Below are 13,626 nucleotides of genomic sequence, written 5' to 3' on the forward strand. Positions count from 1 at the left end.
GGGCGCTTCCACAGGACGCACGCAGCAGGCTGCGCCCTGGGTCCGAGAGCAGGGGGCCGCAGTGCGCGAGCGCGGCTGGTGTGGGACATCGTCCCGGCCCTGACTCTCACCAAGGCTGCTTCACGCCAGCCGCGGGAGCAGCGAGGAAACCCCACGAACACGGCAACTATTTCCCCTGGATATGCAGAATGTTCATCCCCTCCTTCTAAGAGAAAGAGGAGGGAAAGCAAAGACACGTGTGGAAAACCTTTCAGTCTCAGGACTGAGCAAAGCAATGCACATCACGACATTTCACACATATTAAGCTGGGAATAAAAATACTGATAACGCTCTTTCCTGGTAAAGTATTTGGAAAACGTGAATACTAATAAGTCATCACTGGCAGCGAGAACTGACTCAGTAACCATTTTGGCAGAACGTTTCAAGAGTGACGGGATGATTGACTCTCTTTGATGCAGAAACCCAGTTTTGAAATTTTAACCTGGAAAATAATCAATAGAAGAAAAAAAGCCATAAGCAGAAAGACATCAATACATATCTATCGCTCTATCTATCTAGAATAAGTAGATATAAAATATATTACAATACATTTATAATATGAAAATAAATACTCATTACATATGCTGTAGATAATATAGAAGCATAGCAATCACCTCATTGTAAAATAGTACAAGGTTTTGGCAAAATATAGTATGTAATTAAATGTTTTATGTATATACATTATAATTATGAACAATATCTAGTAATATGGAAAATGGTTTAAGAGAGTACAGCAAGTTTAAAAGCAGATGTTTGCATAGCAGATATGATGTAGGACCAAGTAGATTATGTCTGCTGTGTGCAAGGAACCAAGAGCAATGTGGTAAAGCAAATGAACAAATATAGCTGGGAGGATCTCTGTACCTCCTGGGAAGAAGCACCAGTATATATACATACATATAATCTAAAACATACAACAAAGTAGGGAAGCAGACTCACAGGTACAGAGAACACACTAGTGGTTACCAGTGGAGGGGGGAGCAATATAGGGGAGGGGGAGGGGGAGGTACAAACTACTGGGTGTAGGATAGACTCAAGGATGTGCTGTACAACATGGGGAATAGAGCCAGTATTTTGTAATAACTGTATATGGAGTATAAACTTTAAAAAAAAATTTTTTTTTAGTTTAGTAAGCATTTTTCTTTTCTTTTTATTGGAGTAGGGTTGATTTACAACGTTGTGTTAGTTTCTGCTGTACAGCAAAGTGAATCACTTATACATATACATCTATCCACTCTTTTTAAGATTCTTTTCCCATATAGGCCATCACAGAGTATCGAGCAGAGTTCCCTGTGCTCTGCAGTAGGTCCTTGTCTATTTTATGTATAATAGTGTGTATATGTCAACCCCAATCTCCCAATTTATCCTCCCCCCCTCCCCAACTTTTCCCCTTTGGTAACCGTGTGTTTTCTACATCTGTGACTCTCTTTCTCATGGAATCTAAGATAATGATACAAATGAACTTATTTACAAAACAGAAATAGAGTCACAGATGTAAACATTTTTTAAAGACTTTAAAAAATAATAAACCAGATTTAAAGACTTAGGATAGAAAAAAAGAATGTAAAATAGCTCAATAATTTTAATGTTACGTGTTGAAATATTTGTGACATATTAGCTTAAATAAAATATATTGTTAAGCTTTTTAAAAAAAGAAGCACCAATATTCTGTCCAGTACATTAACCTGGGGAGACACAGGGCTGCACAAATCCCACTACCTGCCCCACCCAGGGAGGCTCCTGAGAGGGCAGGGCATTGCCCATCACAGAGTCCCAAGAGCTAGAATGTGCTGGGCACATAGAAAGTGCTGAATAAATGTCTGGTGAGTGAATCCCAGGGTTGGATTTTACCCACGTGTGTTTCTCTTCAGATTTTTGTCGAAAGACCCACAGTTCTGTTCACCTTCCACTAGCAAAAGACGCTAAAGACCACACTTTATTTTAAGGACATTAAGATTTTATTTCATAAAAATCACAACCTATTTTCACTATGTAGTGGCATTCGTCGTCTCTCCTGTGCTATAAACTACTTTAAACACACGCTTCGCTCCAACTGCTTATCTTTGGCCAAATTATGTGTAGATAATAAAATACTGCAGAAGCCAAAATATATAGCCTATAAATAAAGTGCACTACTCTCATTCTTTAGAAATAAAGAGTTTGCTCATTACTTCTCCTGATATGTTAGCTATGTAGGGTGAATATGCGGAGAGTTAAAAAAAACAAAACAAAGAATTCCATCTAAAATAAAAACAGTTCCTTACTTGATTTGCTTCACCAGAAACTAAATAAGAAAAAAGAATCCAAGTGTAAGTCTTAGGAATATAGTGTTCTCACTTCTAGGTGCTCTTGGGCATGACAAGGATCTAATGCCAAGTTACAGGTGATCTGGTTTCTGGAATCATGAGGAGAGCCTGGAGCAGGGGCTGGACGCACCTTTCGCCAGACACTGGGTCTCTGCCGGCATCAGCCAGGTTCACCCCTACGGCACACCCTTGGGGAATGCCCATGGCATTGTCACAACGTGCAGAGTGGGCTGGTGCATCTGGGACCCACCCGGACGGAAGGACAGAGGTTAACCCCTGCGTCAACACGTTGCTCTGTGTCCCACCCCCCATCCCGGTCCCCCCCGCCCCCCCCCACCGTGGGAGATGCCTGAAGATGGCTGTCACATTCATCATCATCAGGGCGTGAGTTACTTCACGAGGGTGCCAGAGGAAGATGGAAAAGGTCTGCAAGACGATGTAAAATCTCACTCGGAAACAAAGCAAACGTGTTGGGAGAGGAGGGGCGACGCGGTGGGGAGGCCTTTAATGCTGTCGCCGGCGCAGTTTTCAAGGAAGATTTTCCAGTATCGAAAACAAGTTGGAATTTCGTACCCACACATTTCACAGGCACCCTTGGTGCCATCATCACAGGGTGACCTTTCACAGCCTGTTTCCCAGCTTTTCGATGGCGTTTCGGTTCGCGTCTATGACCGAACCCCAGCGTTCCACGGGGTCTCGCCCACACATGGAGTCCTAACGATCATCCCATTTCCTAGGGGGCTGAGTCCGGGTCCATAAATTAACATCAACTCAGAAGATAACAGCTATTGCCACGCTTCCCTCCCCGGGTCGGTCAGGACCAGGGTCCCCCCCACCCCACCCCCCGAGCAGCCTGCCAAGTGGCTCTGGGCGTCAAGGTCTGCCCCTGTGGCGACATGAAATCACCTACTGCGCTCCCCTCCGCTGTGATCCACTCGCTAGAAACACGGAAAAGCATTTACAGGTGATGAGGAAGAAACCCTCTGGGGAACGTTATGCCTTGGGAAACGGCGGCTCTGATGGGCCCCCGCGAACACAGAGGAGGCTCAGGGGCCAGGAAAGGGGGCGACCTGAAGGCTGACTTGGAGTCCGAAGAGCCAGCGCTCACGAGGAAGGGCGGAGGAGCTGCCGGAGCAGGAGACCCCCGCGCACAGACGGGCTGGGCAGCCGGTGCCCCCAGCCCGACGCCCTGGGCGTCAGCAGGTGCCAGGCATCGGGGACCCTGCATTGGGTGGAGTCAGCAGGTGGAAAACACCCTCGAGCACTTCCCCACGCGCCCCCAGGGGCCTCCGCCCAGCCTCCCCTGCGGGACCCCACGTCTCTGGTCCCAAGTCCCCATCGCGGCGCCTGCCGAGGCTAAACTTCCCTCCTGGTGCCATGGCCCCTGGGTCCTGTGCGCGCACAGTGTGGAGGGTCTGTGCACTTGCAGTGATAAAGGGCAGGGACCGCTGTGTGCTCCGGGGGGCCGTCCCTCACCGTGTATCAGGCTGCGGGCTGGGCGGTGGGCTCTGTCACAGGAGCGGGTCGCAGGAGAGGATGGCTGTCACGGGGGGAGGGGGGAGGGCCGTGACCCCCAGGTCCAGAGAGCGACGAGGAAAGGGTCCCAGTGGCGAAGGCAGAGCAATGCTTGCGTGCTGTCTGCGGCGGGTCGGGGGGGTTCTGAGCGGCAGGCTGCCGGGTCCGCGGCCGCTCTGCTCACACGGCAGACAGGTCCACGCGGTGCCCGGAGTGGCTGCTCTTGTCCCAAGGGGTGAGCTTGCTGGAGCCTGTACCAGGCCGGGTCCCGTTCATCTGCAGACCACAGAGGATCGAGAAATGGAGACTCTGGGACGAGAAACCCAAGTCCCACAGGAGTGCTGAGAGCAAAGCCTTGTGCCAGAAAGTTGCCTGGGGATCCTCCTGGGGGCGGCCCCACCGCCCCCCAGAAAAATGAGGACCCGGAGGGCGCAGTTCTCTCCACCTTCTCCTCACAGGTTCCCCTGTCTCGTGGCTCCCAGGTTCTGGGGTGCACTCACCCAGGCAGTCATTCATTCTTCAATCTATCGCTCACTCATTCGTTCATTCACTCATTCACGCCTCTATTCTTCCCTCCGCGTATTCATTCCTTCGACACTGATTTATCGAGCAGGCTGGGCACCGGGGCCTGATCTAGGCTATGGGGTCACGCCAGTGAACAGAGCCGACCAGACCCTTGCCCCCGCGGAGCTCGCGTTCCAACGGGGGAGGCAGACAGTGGCCATCAAGCAAGTGAATAAACCAAACAACTGCCAAGAGTAGCAGGCACAGGACGCTGGCACGGGGTGGGGGCACCTTTGTTCAGTGCTGTCCAGGAGGGACCTCCTGAGGACGGGACCCCTGAGCGAGGGCCTAACTGACAGGTGCAAGGCTGCGGTGCAGTGAGAACCCACGATACCGCCTGCTCCAGGGGGCCCGGGGCCCTGCCTGGGGGTCTGCGGGGCGGAGGGATGAGGGACCACTTCCCGCAGGAGAAAGGTGAACCAAGCCCAGTGCTGGAAGGTGAGCGGCTTGTTCAGACCCCCGACCATCCAGACCCAATTTCTCAGGCATCTGTAGGGGGAGGAGACCTGATGCAGAGGCCGGGCTGTGTCCAGTGACTTTTGTGCCTCTTATAGGACACCATCAGCATGACCTGTGTCTGCCTCCTGGTCAATTGATCCTTCCATCCCCCTAAGTCAACGTAAGAAGTACTGGCCCTGGGAAGTGGGGCAGGAGAGAGGGCCAGGTGATTTCGTGAGGAGGGGGGCCCTGTTGTGGGTGTGACATCAGCTCGTGCTGCCTGCAGGCCTATGTCAGGTGTGAAAGGACCAGCACCCGAGCCGAGGCTCCATCACCCCGACCTGGGCAGCCGTCTGCCCGACACTGATGGTGCAGACGATGGAGCTCGGGGAAGGAGTGAGCGGGGGGCCTGGGGCTCGGGCTTTAAGAGACGCAGCCTCAGGACCACGCGGTCCTCTGTAAGGCAGAGGCTGCGTGCAGCTCAGTGAAGCTGGAAAGCAAGTCCCGGCTGATGAGGACAGAGAACGAGAGGCCTGGGTCAGTGTGGGCTGGGGATGGAAGGCAGTCAGAGCAGGATCGGCCAGCGCAGGAGGGGCGTACACGAGACACCACATGCACTCACGATGTCCGAGTTGAAGGGCTTCGCGTTGGCCTGGCGGGTGGAGCTGCTCGTGAGGGACCAGACCTTGGTTTTATGCTTGAAAGCAGCTCTCACCTTCAAAGGCAGAATGGAAGGCTCATTAGAGGCAATTTCAGAAGCTGAAAAAGCAACAAGAGGTCATTCTGAAAGGTCCCGAGGAATTTGTGCTGCAGGGTGAGGACAGGACTCGGGGGCATCAGATCCAAACAGAGTCAGTGGTTCCGGAGCCGCGCTACGGACGTGTCACTGATTCGTGTGACAGATACAGGCTGCGTCCCCACGCCGTTCCCAGCCCTGCACGGGGAGAAAGCTGGACCTGGTCTGCCCTTTGCCGCCCTCACAGTGCTGGGTTGGGGAGACGGGACACACTTGACGGTGAACAGCCTGGGGGCCGAGCGTGTGACCGGCACAGAAACCACACAAAGAAGTAAATGAAGAAACGCACGCGTGGGGCGGGCCGTGTGCGGTTCCGAGGCTGCCTCTCCCTCCTGCCCCCTCTGCCACGTGGATCAGTCTCAGGCCCTGCTTGGGCTGCTACCTGGTCTTTGCAAACACGTGACCTCTCCTCCACTGGCCGCCATCGTCCTGGGCCATTCATCCTGCCTGCCCCTCCCCCCATCTCCTCCCTCCCCGCCTGACCTATCCTCGTGCAAATGGATGGACTCTCCTGGAAAAGCACAGAGGCGGGTGGCGCTTCTGCCCTGTTCTCAGTCACCGTTCCAGAGGCATTTCCCCAGGACCACAGCCTGGAAGGGACTCAGATGCCAAGGAACACAATGCCACTCCCACAATTTACAGGTAAAACTCCTCCCATGGACTATGGGTCCCGAGGGACAGGATCTAGAGCAGCTTCCACCATCCCCACGGCCAAGTACACAGCAGGTGCAATGCCCCAGACTGCACCAAGAGGAATGAGCCCAGTCCAGGTACCCCAATGCCCTTGGAGGCCGCATCATAAAAGTCCCCTCTCTAACCCCTGCAGTCAGGAGTCCTCCTTACACCCCAGGCCAGCTTCCCGAACGCCTTTGGGGAGGATCTGCCGGGAGCACATCTGCATCTTACTCTCCCTAATATGCCGGATGCCAAGCAAGGTCCTGAATCTCCAGCTCAGCTATTCCACACTGTCGCCATCTCCCCTGGTCCTCCACACAGCCAGCAGTGCCCGTGTGACAGCAGTGAGGGAGGATGTGTGTGTGTTGCTTAGCAACCGGGATGAGGGAGAGAGAGAGCTGACGGAAAGCAGCCCCCCTGCCCACAACCTGTCAGCAATACCAAGGCTTATTCAGGGTTACATTTCCGGACACCAGCCTGATGCGGCAACATGGTTCCTGCTCTCTGTGCCCTTTCAGAAATGAAAAACCAGCTTCATACTGTCACGAAGTGGAGCAGACATACCTCTGAATTCAGGAGACAGTGAAAAAGGAAGATGAAAAATCCCTGGGAAGGAAGGGCAGGAAAACACAGAATTAGAGCCACTTGCATTTTGTTACAAACACCTTCTGAGGGTGCTTTCCAATGCCACCCATGGGCTCTGAGAGTGGCATTGGCATGGCTTGGTGTTGGGGAGCATGGGAGTGAGCTGTGATGCTGGACCCTACGGTCTGGAGTCCATAAGGGTGGAAGGGTATCCTGTAATCTAACCTAAACGCAGGCGGCCGCCATGACCAAGATACAAAGACAGGTGGACGCCCAGACAGGCTTAACCTCGGAGAGGAGCAAACATGCTGGGGCGGACAAATGAGAGGGCACGAGCGCATCACCTAAACCGAGCCCTGGCGCCCTCACCTGCAAACTGAGGACGACGATGACAGTGAAAACAGACACAAGGTGAGGATCTCCCCGAACACCTAGAGACTGCCCCTCTGTGTCCGCACTAGACAAACACTTTGCGTGCGTCATCTCATTTAGTGCTGAAAAGCAGCCCCCCACAAAGTGGGTCCCGTTGTTGTTCCCACTTTACGGAAGAGGAAACTTTATGGGACACAGAGGATAAATGAGGAGCCCGGGACCTGAGGTGTGTAGGGCTGCAGCCAGGACAACCTATCCCCTTTCATTATAAAGAGCCAGAAGGAAACTATGCATGGGGGCTTATTACAAATTAGAAGCCTGACACCGTCACTGGTTGTGCAGACCCAGATGCGGCAAGGACATCATGGTGGGGGCCGGGGCGGATTAAGCCTTGGGCTCGGTCGCGTAGGCTGTGTGTGGCCATGGGCACCCGCCTCCACCCTTCCTTTGGGGGCTTGTGGCTCTGGGCGTCCCAAGTGTCTGGTTCCCAGGCTGTTACCCTTGCCGTCCTTCCATGCAGAGGGCAGATGAGAACTCGGAACGCAAGTTACCCCCATCACCACCTCTCCACGCCCGGCTCCCTTGCAGGAGCTGCCCACGTGCTGACCGTCTTCCTTTCAGGCCCGGATGTGCCTCCACAGATACCGTCCAGGAGGACGAGGCAGCCCTGCTGTGAATGGGGTCCCGCATGGCCCATCTGCTCAGAGACCCCGGTGCACGCCCCACCCATGCCCGTGTCCGCAGGCCTTGGGGACCCTCCACGCTCGGGGTCCACGAGGTGCGCGTGTGTGGAGGGGACAGAGCACAGGGTCTCCCTCCCGCCTCAGAGGCAAGCTGCTCCGCGCGTCCACCCACGAAGCCGACCGTCCCATCGGGCCCTCACCTGTGAGGAGTTGAGCGCGGCGAACACGTACTGAAAGACCACAGTCTGGGTGTTGACGGCAAACACGCCGAAGACCCACGAGGCTCCCAGGACGGGCAGCAGCACGGCCACGGCTTTCGCTGTCAACCTGCACGAGAGACACGGAGGGCGGCCGGGCAGGGGGGTTCCAGGCGCCAAGAGAGACAGGGAGGGCGGGCGGGCAGGGGGGTCCAGACGCGAGGCTTCCAGGTGGGAGCAGACACAGGCCCCGCTGGGACTGAGACCTGATTCCTCCCTGCAGGAGGCCTTGGGTCAGGAGCTGACTACCCCGGACGTGTAAGACGGGGTCCCTGCAAGGCCAGCTCTGGGCCAAGCAGGCAGCTCTGTAGGACGGCAGCTGGCACCGGGCTTCCGGGAGCCAGCGCATCCTCCTCTGGGCACTCAGGCTGACCGCGCCAATCCAACAGGTGGTGATGCTGAGGGAAATGCTGATGCCAGGTGCCCACAGAGTGGAGCGCAGCCGAGGAGCCCAGGGGGCAGGAGACACACCCAGCGCCGCGGCACCTGCAGCGTCGGCCTTGAGGCTCTCCCTTGGAACGTGAGTTCCGTGAGAAGGATCTGGGCCCCCCAGTGTCTGCAGAGCCCAGAACGGAGCTGGTGTGGCGGCAATGCCCCAGGGGCTGTCTGAGTCCTGGCTGCCTCTGATACGCCCTGCAAATCATCGTACGCTAACTGGGGCCCAGCCCACCCCGACTCCTCAGACAGCTCAGCTCTCCACAGGGCGGTTTCTGCACGTAAGCATGACAGAGAAGTCCAGAGACGGATGGGTGCCATGCTGCCCAGCTAAGCAACCTCCAAGGCCCTCGTCCCTTGGCGCTGCGACCCGCACGGTCTCCCTCACTAGACGGTGAGTCCTCTAAAGGCTGGGCTCTGCATCTCTGCAGCCCCAAAGCCAGCACAGCGCCAGGCCCAGCGGGCAAGATGAAGAAGAGGCCACGGAACGGCTGATGGTCGAGCAAATGCACGAACATGCAGAAGTGCCGCTCAGGGATCCAGCCCCTCCCAGGAGGAGGTGCGATGGCCCTAAGGAGCTTCCTGGTCAGAAGCCCGAGGTCCCGGCATGGACAGCTCCTCGCAGCAAATCCCTAGAAAACCAAGGATGTGTCCCCACACGTCGTCTCTCAGGGAAGCTGCAGCTGCATGTTTTCATAAAGTCAATACAGTTAAAATAAGACACCTGAATCTGGGGAACAAGATATCATGAGTGATTTAGGTTCGATCTTTAGATCCTGGAAAATCCATAATTGAAAGGAGCAGCTGCTGAGAAGTCGGTATCAATGTGTTACTTTTAAAGGGATGGTTCATTTTTACTTCAAAAATAAAGCAATAAGTGATAAAATCTTGGAGGAAACTGCTCTAGCTGAGGCTCTCTGAGGACTTGTTAACACGGCCAGAGCAGCCAGGTCCCTTGTCAAAGGCAGAATGAGCGGGGTCCCTGCAGGAGAGGAGGCCTGGGCAGGTGGGGGATGCGGTCCGGACGCATGAGACTCCCCGATGCCCGCCCCCCTGCTCCCCGGGGGCCGGCATCCACCTCCCTCCCGCCCCCAGGACCCGGATCTCACTTGGGAAAACTGAATGTTCTCTGCGGCTTTCTGGGGAGTCTGGAATCATGACCAATAAATAGAGGTGAGAAAGCAGGTGGAAGGCAGCCCTGTTAGGGCTCCTGAGGAAGCATCTCATCGAGTTAAGTCACTGGGCGTTGAGCCCGCTGGGCAGGAAGGAAAGGACTAGATTGAAACCAGGAGAGAAGGAGCCAGAAGTGCTCCGAGGAGGCTGTGTTGGTCTTCCGCCCGGCTCCCGGGGCTCCTGCTTCACCAGCCCAGGGCGGGGACACTCAGAAGGGAGTGAGGCAGCGACCCAGGGTCCCGCTTGGCCACGCGAAGAAGAGGAGGCGGGGCAGGGAGCGTGCTGGGCGGGGAGAGTCGGGGGTCTGTCCAGAGGGACGGGCCGGACTCTCTCCAGGAGGTCGGTCCTGGGCGCCGTGTCACGTGCAGGACACAGGACACGGGAGGGCACAGCGGCTGCGCCCCGGCCCTGGTTCCGCAGAGACGCGGAAACGCCCTCGCGATGCACGGCCCCGACCTCCCCCGTGTCAGCCTCCACTTGGGGACCAGGTCCCCACGGAGGGCAGATGGCTCGTGGGCTCAGCTGCCTTTCGGGGCCGCGGTGCGTGAAGAGGGGGCGGGGCAGAGACGGGGGCGCGGGCGTGGGGTGAGATCCGGGCTGCTCTGGGTGCAGCGAGCCCAGTGGTCCTGCGGGTGCCGGGTCAGACGGGGCCCTGCGCACCGAGGGGAGGGCCTGGGGGCTGAGGCTGGGGTGAGGGAGGGTCAGGCTCCTCCCCAGCCAGGCCCCCGGGGCCGGGGGACTGACGGCCTCACAGGGCAGCGCTGCCTGTTCTCGCTGACGCAAGAGGAAGGGGAGTGACCCTGACCCAGGAGCATCTCGAAGGCTTCCAGGGGCTGAAAAAGCCCGAGGGGACCGGAGCCACTGGTCAGGTTAATTTACAGTGTCTGGAATTCATTACAGAATAATTGTCTTATCGATATGCTGCTGATATGTCTACTGTTTTCCCTTTCAGATCGGAAGAGATATAGTGTAGACAAAGTAACTTACAGAATGTCAGCTGCCTAGTAACTGTACCCTGTTTCTATAGCAGCCCCTAAATTCCCTTTGAGGGGCCACTGCCCCAACTTCCTGGCCTGGTGGTTCAGGGCTGTTGCCTGCACCCCAGAGCCAGGATGGACCGTGTGACTCAGGCCAGGGTTAACTGGTGATTTCCATCCACTGGGACTGATTTGTGGATGGGCATGCGGTCTGGTCTGAGTCTCGGTCTCCAGGCTCAGGACCTCTGATCATTGGGGAAAGAGACACACTTTCCCATGGACTTGAACCTCCTGTGCAGCCATTTTGTCACCAGGAGGCAGAGTCCGTTTCAGCGTGAAGCCGACAGAGGGCGTGGAGCTGAGAAGTGCAGGAGGAGCTGGGTCCTGGTGATATTATCTGATCCGCTGGACCAAGCCATTCTAGACTCATTCCTGGACTTATGGTTGCCTGTGTCGATAGGTACGCCTTGTGCTTTAGCCAGTTTGTGTTGGGTTTTCTGTCACTTGCAATTGGCAGAGCCCCGACAATGGGGTGAAGAAACCCCAGAAGGCAGCGAGTGTGTGGGTGGAACCCCCGCCCCATTCAGAGACACCTGTTCCTTCTGAGGATGAACCAGCCCCAGAGCAGGTCAGGAAGTTCCACCCTCCTCAGGACAACCTGTAAGACGGCCGCCATCACCCTCACCGCACAGACAAGGAAATCAGGGCGTTGGGGGGTTGAATAGCTCACAAGGTCCCAGCAGATGGTAGGGCTGAGGCAGGACTGACCCAGGCAGGGCGGTCAGGCTCCAGAACCCTCCTCCGGACCCCACCGCCAGCTCCTCTCACCCTAGGGGTGAAGCAGTCTCCGAGAGAGCATCTAAGAGACCCCCTTCTTTCACACACGGGGGCAGCGAGCTGGTGCTGGTCACAGAGACCGATGAGGACGCACGCTCCGTGCTCCCCGTGACGTCATGAGGACACCAAGCAAGCCCAAGAGTGTGACCCGCCTCCTGCTATCCCCGAGCAGCCTCTGTGGGCAGGGGCATGGCTGACAGCCCAGGGTCCCGCTTACTTGAAGGCGCCGGGATCTCCATGTATCTTGTAGTTGTCGGCGCTGATCTGTGAAATGACCCTGGTCACCGCAACGAGGATGCCCATGTTGACCTGCATGAGGAGCACGAGAGACAAGGTGAGGGCTGCAGCCGCACCTGCAGGGCCTCCGAGCCCACCTGGCCCACTCCCCAGCCAGCCTTCCCAGGCAAACAGGGGGCATCTCTGGGAGAAATCGAAGCCGTGTCCTTGAACTTTTACCTGCACAGGTCACCCGCAAGACTGCCTTCTGGGAGCCCACATCTGTGCTCCTGAGAAAAGACGGCCAAACACCCCAGGTCGAGTCCCCAGTAGCACGCCGAAGAAAGTGCCCCTCTGCTCACCACCAGGGCAAGGAGGCTGTGAACCTCAGAGTCAGACAGAGCTGGTTCCAGCCTCCTTTCACCACGTGCTCCCCGGGTGTGGCCCTGGGTAACGTACTGAAGTCCTCTGAACCTCAGTTTCTCCAGTTCATGAGAAGGAGCAGGAACGCCCGCAGTGCAGTCTGAGCACTGGAGCACAGCCTGGCTCTCACCTCCTGCCCCCAGCCCAGGCCCACGGCTGTGCGTCCACAGAGGCCACAGCACGGGTCCCCGGAGGCCACAGCAGAGGATTCTGCATCTTCTGCCCAATGCTTCCTCCTTGCTAGGAAAGCTCCCCTTGGGGGTCTGGGGGCTGGGAGTCTCCCCTTGGGGTCTGGGGGCTGGGAGACTCCCCTTGGGGGCTGGGGGCTCGGAGGCTCCCCTTGGGGGCTGGGGGCTGGGCGGGGGCTGTGAGGGTCTCTGGCAGAGGCTCTAGCACAGTGTCCCCTCCCGTGGGCAGCTCTCCAGGGTCCTGAACAGGAGCGTGACCAGGCAGGTGACAGCAGGGGAAGTGAGGCCCGGCCATCTCCTTCCGCTACACGGTCCACAGCTGGATTCGGGGCTGTGCTGTGACGGGACCTCTCCCTTGTATCTGAAAACTTCTGAGGTCATTTACAGAGTCGGTGAGGAGTCCCGCTCCCGGCCATGTGTGAACCTTCAGGCCTGACCACAGGCAAGGACAGAGGCTTTCCTGGCAGGCCACACAGGGAAAGTGGCCCTCCCCACACAAGACCTGGGGCCCAGCAGAGCATCCCGGGCTCTGCAGGGGACTCAGGCCCCTCCTGCCCCAGCCGGCCACGCCGCACACACATCCGCGTGCCTGGCCTGAAGGCCCTCATTAGAGGCCTCCTTCCGGGGGCCCAGCCTGAGGCCTTTCCAAAGCATCTCTGCTGATACCCCTTACCTCAGGGGCCTTGCAGACACTTCTCCGCGCTCTGCCTCAGTACCCAGCGCTTTCCCCACTCCCGGCCCTGCTCCCGCTTCCCCCTCCCAGCTCGAAGGTCCAGGACTCAGCAGCAGCCGCTCCTGCAGAACCCGCTCAGCCTGCCCGCGCTGCTCCGTGGCACGGAGCCCTGGGAAGCTGGCACCTCTGCCCGCTCAGCCCCTTGCTTATACCATCACTCTAAGCGAGTAAAGCTTTAATCATTAGTCTTTAGAGCAAACAAAGAACAGGTGCCATCAGTGGGGCCCTCGCCTTAATTGACCGATGGGCCGCCTCACTCCTCCGCGTTTTCTCGCCTGTAAAGTGGGGATGACGACGGAAGTCTCCCGAGGTCCGGGCACACGGGAGCCGCTGGCAGATGGGAACCGTCAGCAACACCGCACCCTCCACGCCTCCCCGCCCCGTGCTGGCTGACCGGCTTAGCACCGCAGGAAG

The 13,626-nt window shown here is 56.9% G+C and overlaps 1 protein-coding gene across 2 annotated transcripts in view; it reads right to left on the bottom strand.

The window, feature by feature from the left end:
* Positions 1–4,040: 4,040 nt before the first annotated feature.
* Positions 4,041–13,626, bottom strand: part of ADGRD1 (adhesion G protein-coupled receptor D1) — a 144,872-nt gene continuing 135,286 nt past the window's right edge. For both annotated transcript variants that reach the window (XM_068563324.1, XM_068563323.1), the window contains 5 exons: positions 11,870–11,961; positions 8,174–8,300; positions 6,898–6,939; positions 5,485–5,577; positions 4,041–4,136 (listed from right to left, as the gene is read on the bottom strand). In XM_068563324.1, coding sequence (XP_068419425.1) covers positions 4,041–4,136; positions 5,485–5,577; positions 6,898–6,939; positions 8,174–8,300; positions 11,870–11,961 — 450 coding nt within the window. The remainder of the gene's footprint in view (positions 4,137–5,484; positions 5,578–6,897; positions 6,940–8,173; positions 8,301–11,869; positions 11,962–13,626) is intronic.

Source organism: Eschrichtius robustus, chromosome 14, assembly GCF_028021215.1.
Source record: "Eschrichtius robustus isolate mEscRob2 chromosome 14, mEscRob2.pri, whole genome shotgun sequence".
Classification (NCBI taxonomy): domain Eukaryota; kingdom Metazoa; phylum Chordata; class Mammalia; order Artiodactyla; family Eschrichtiidae; genus Eschrichtius; species Eschrichtius robustus.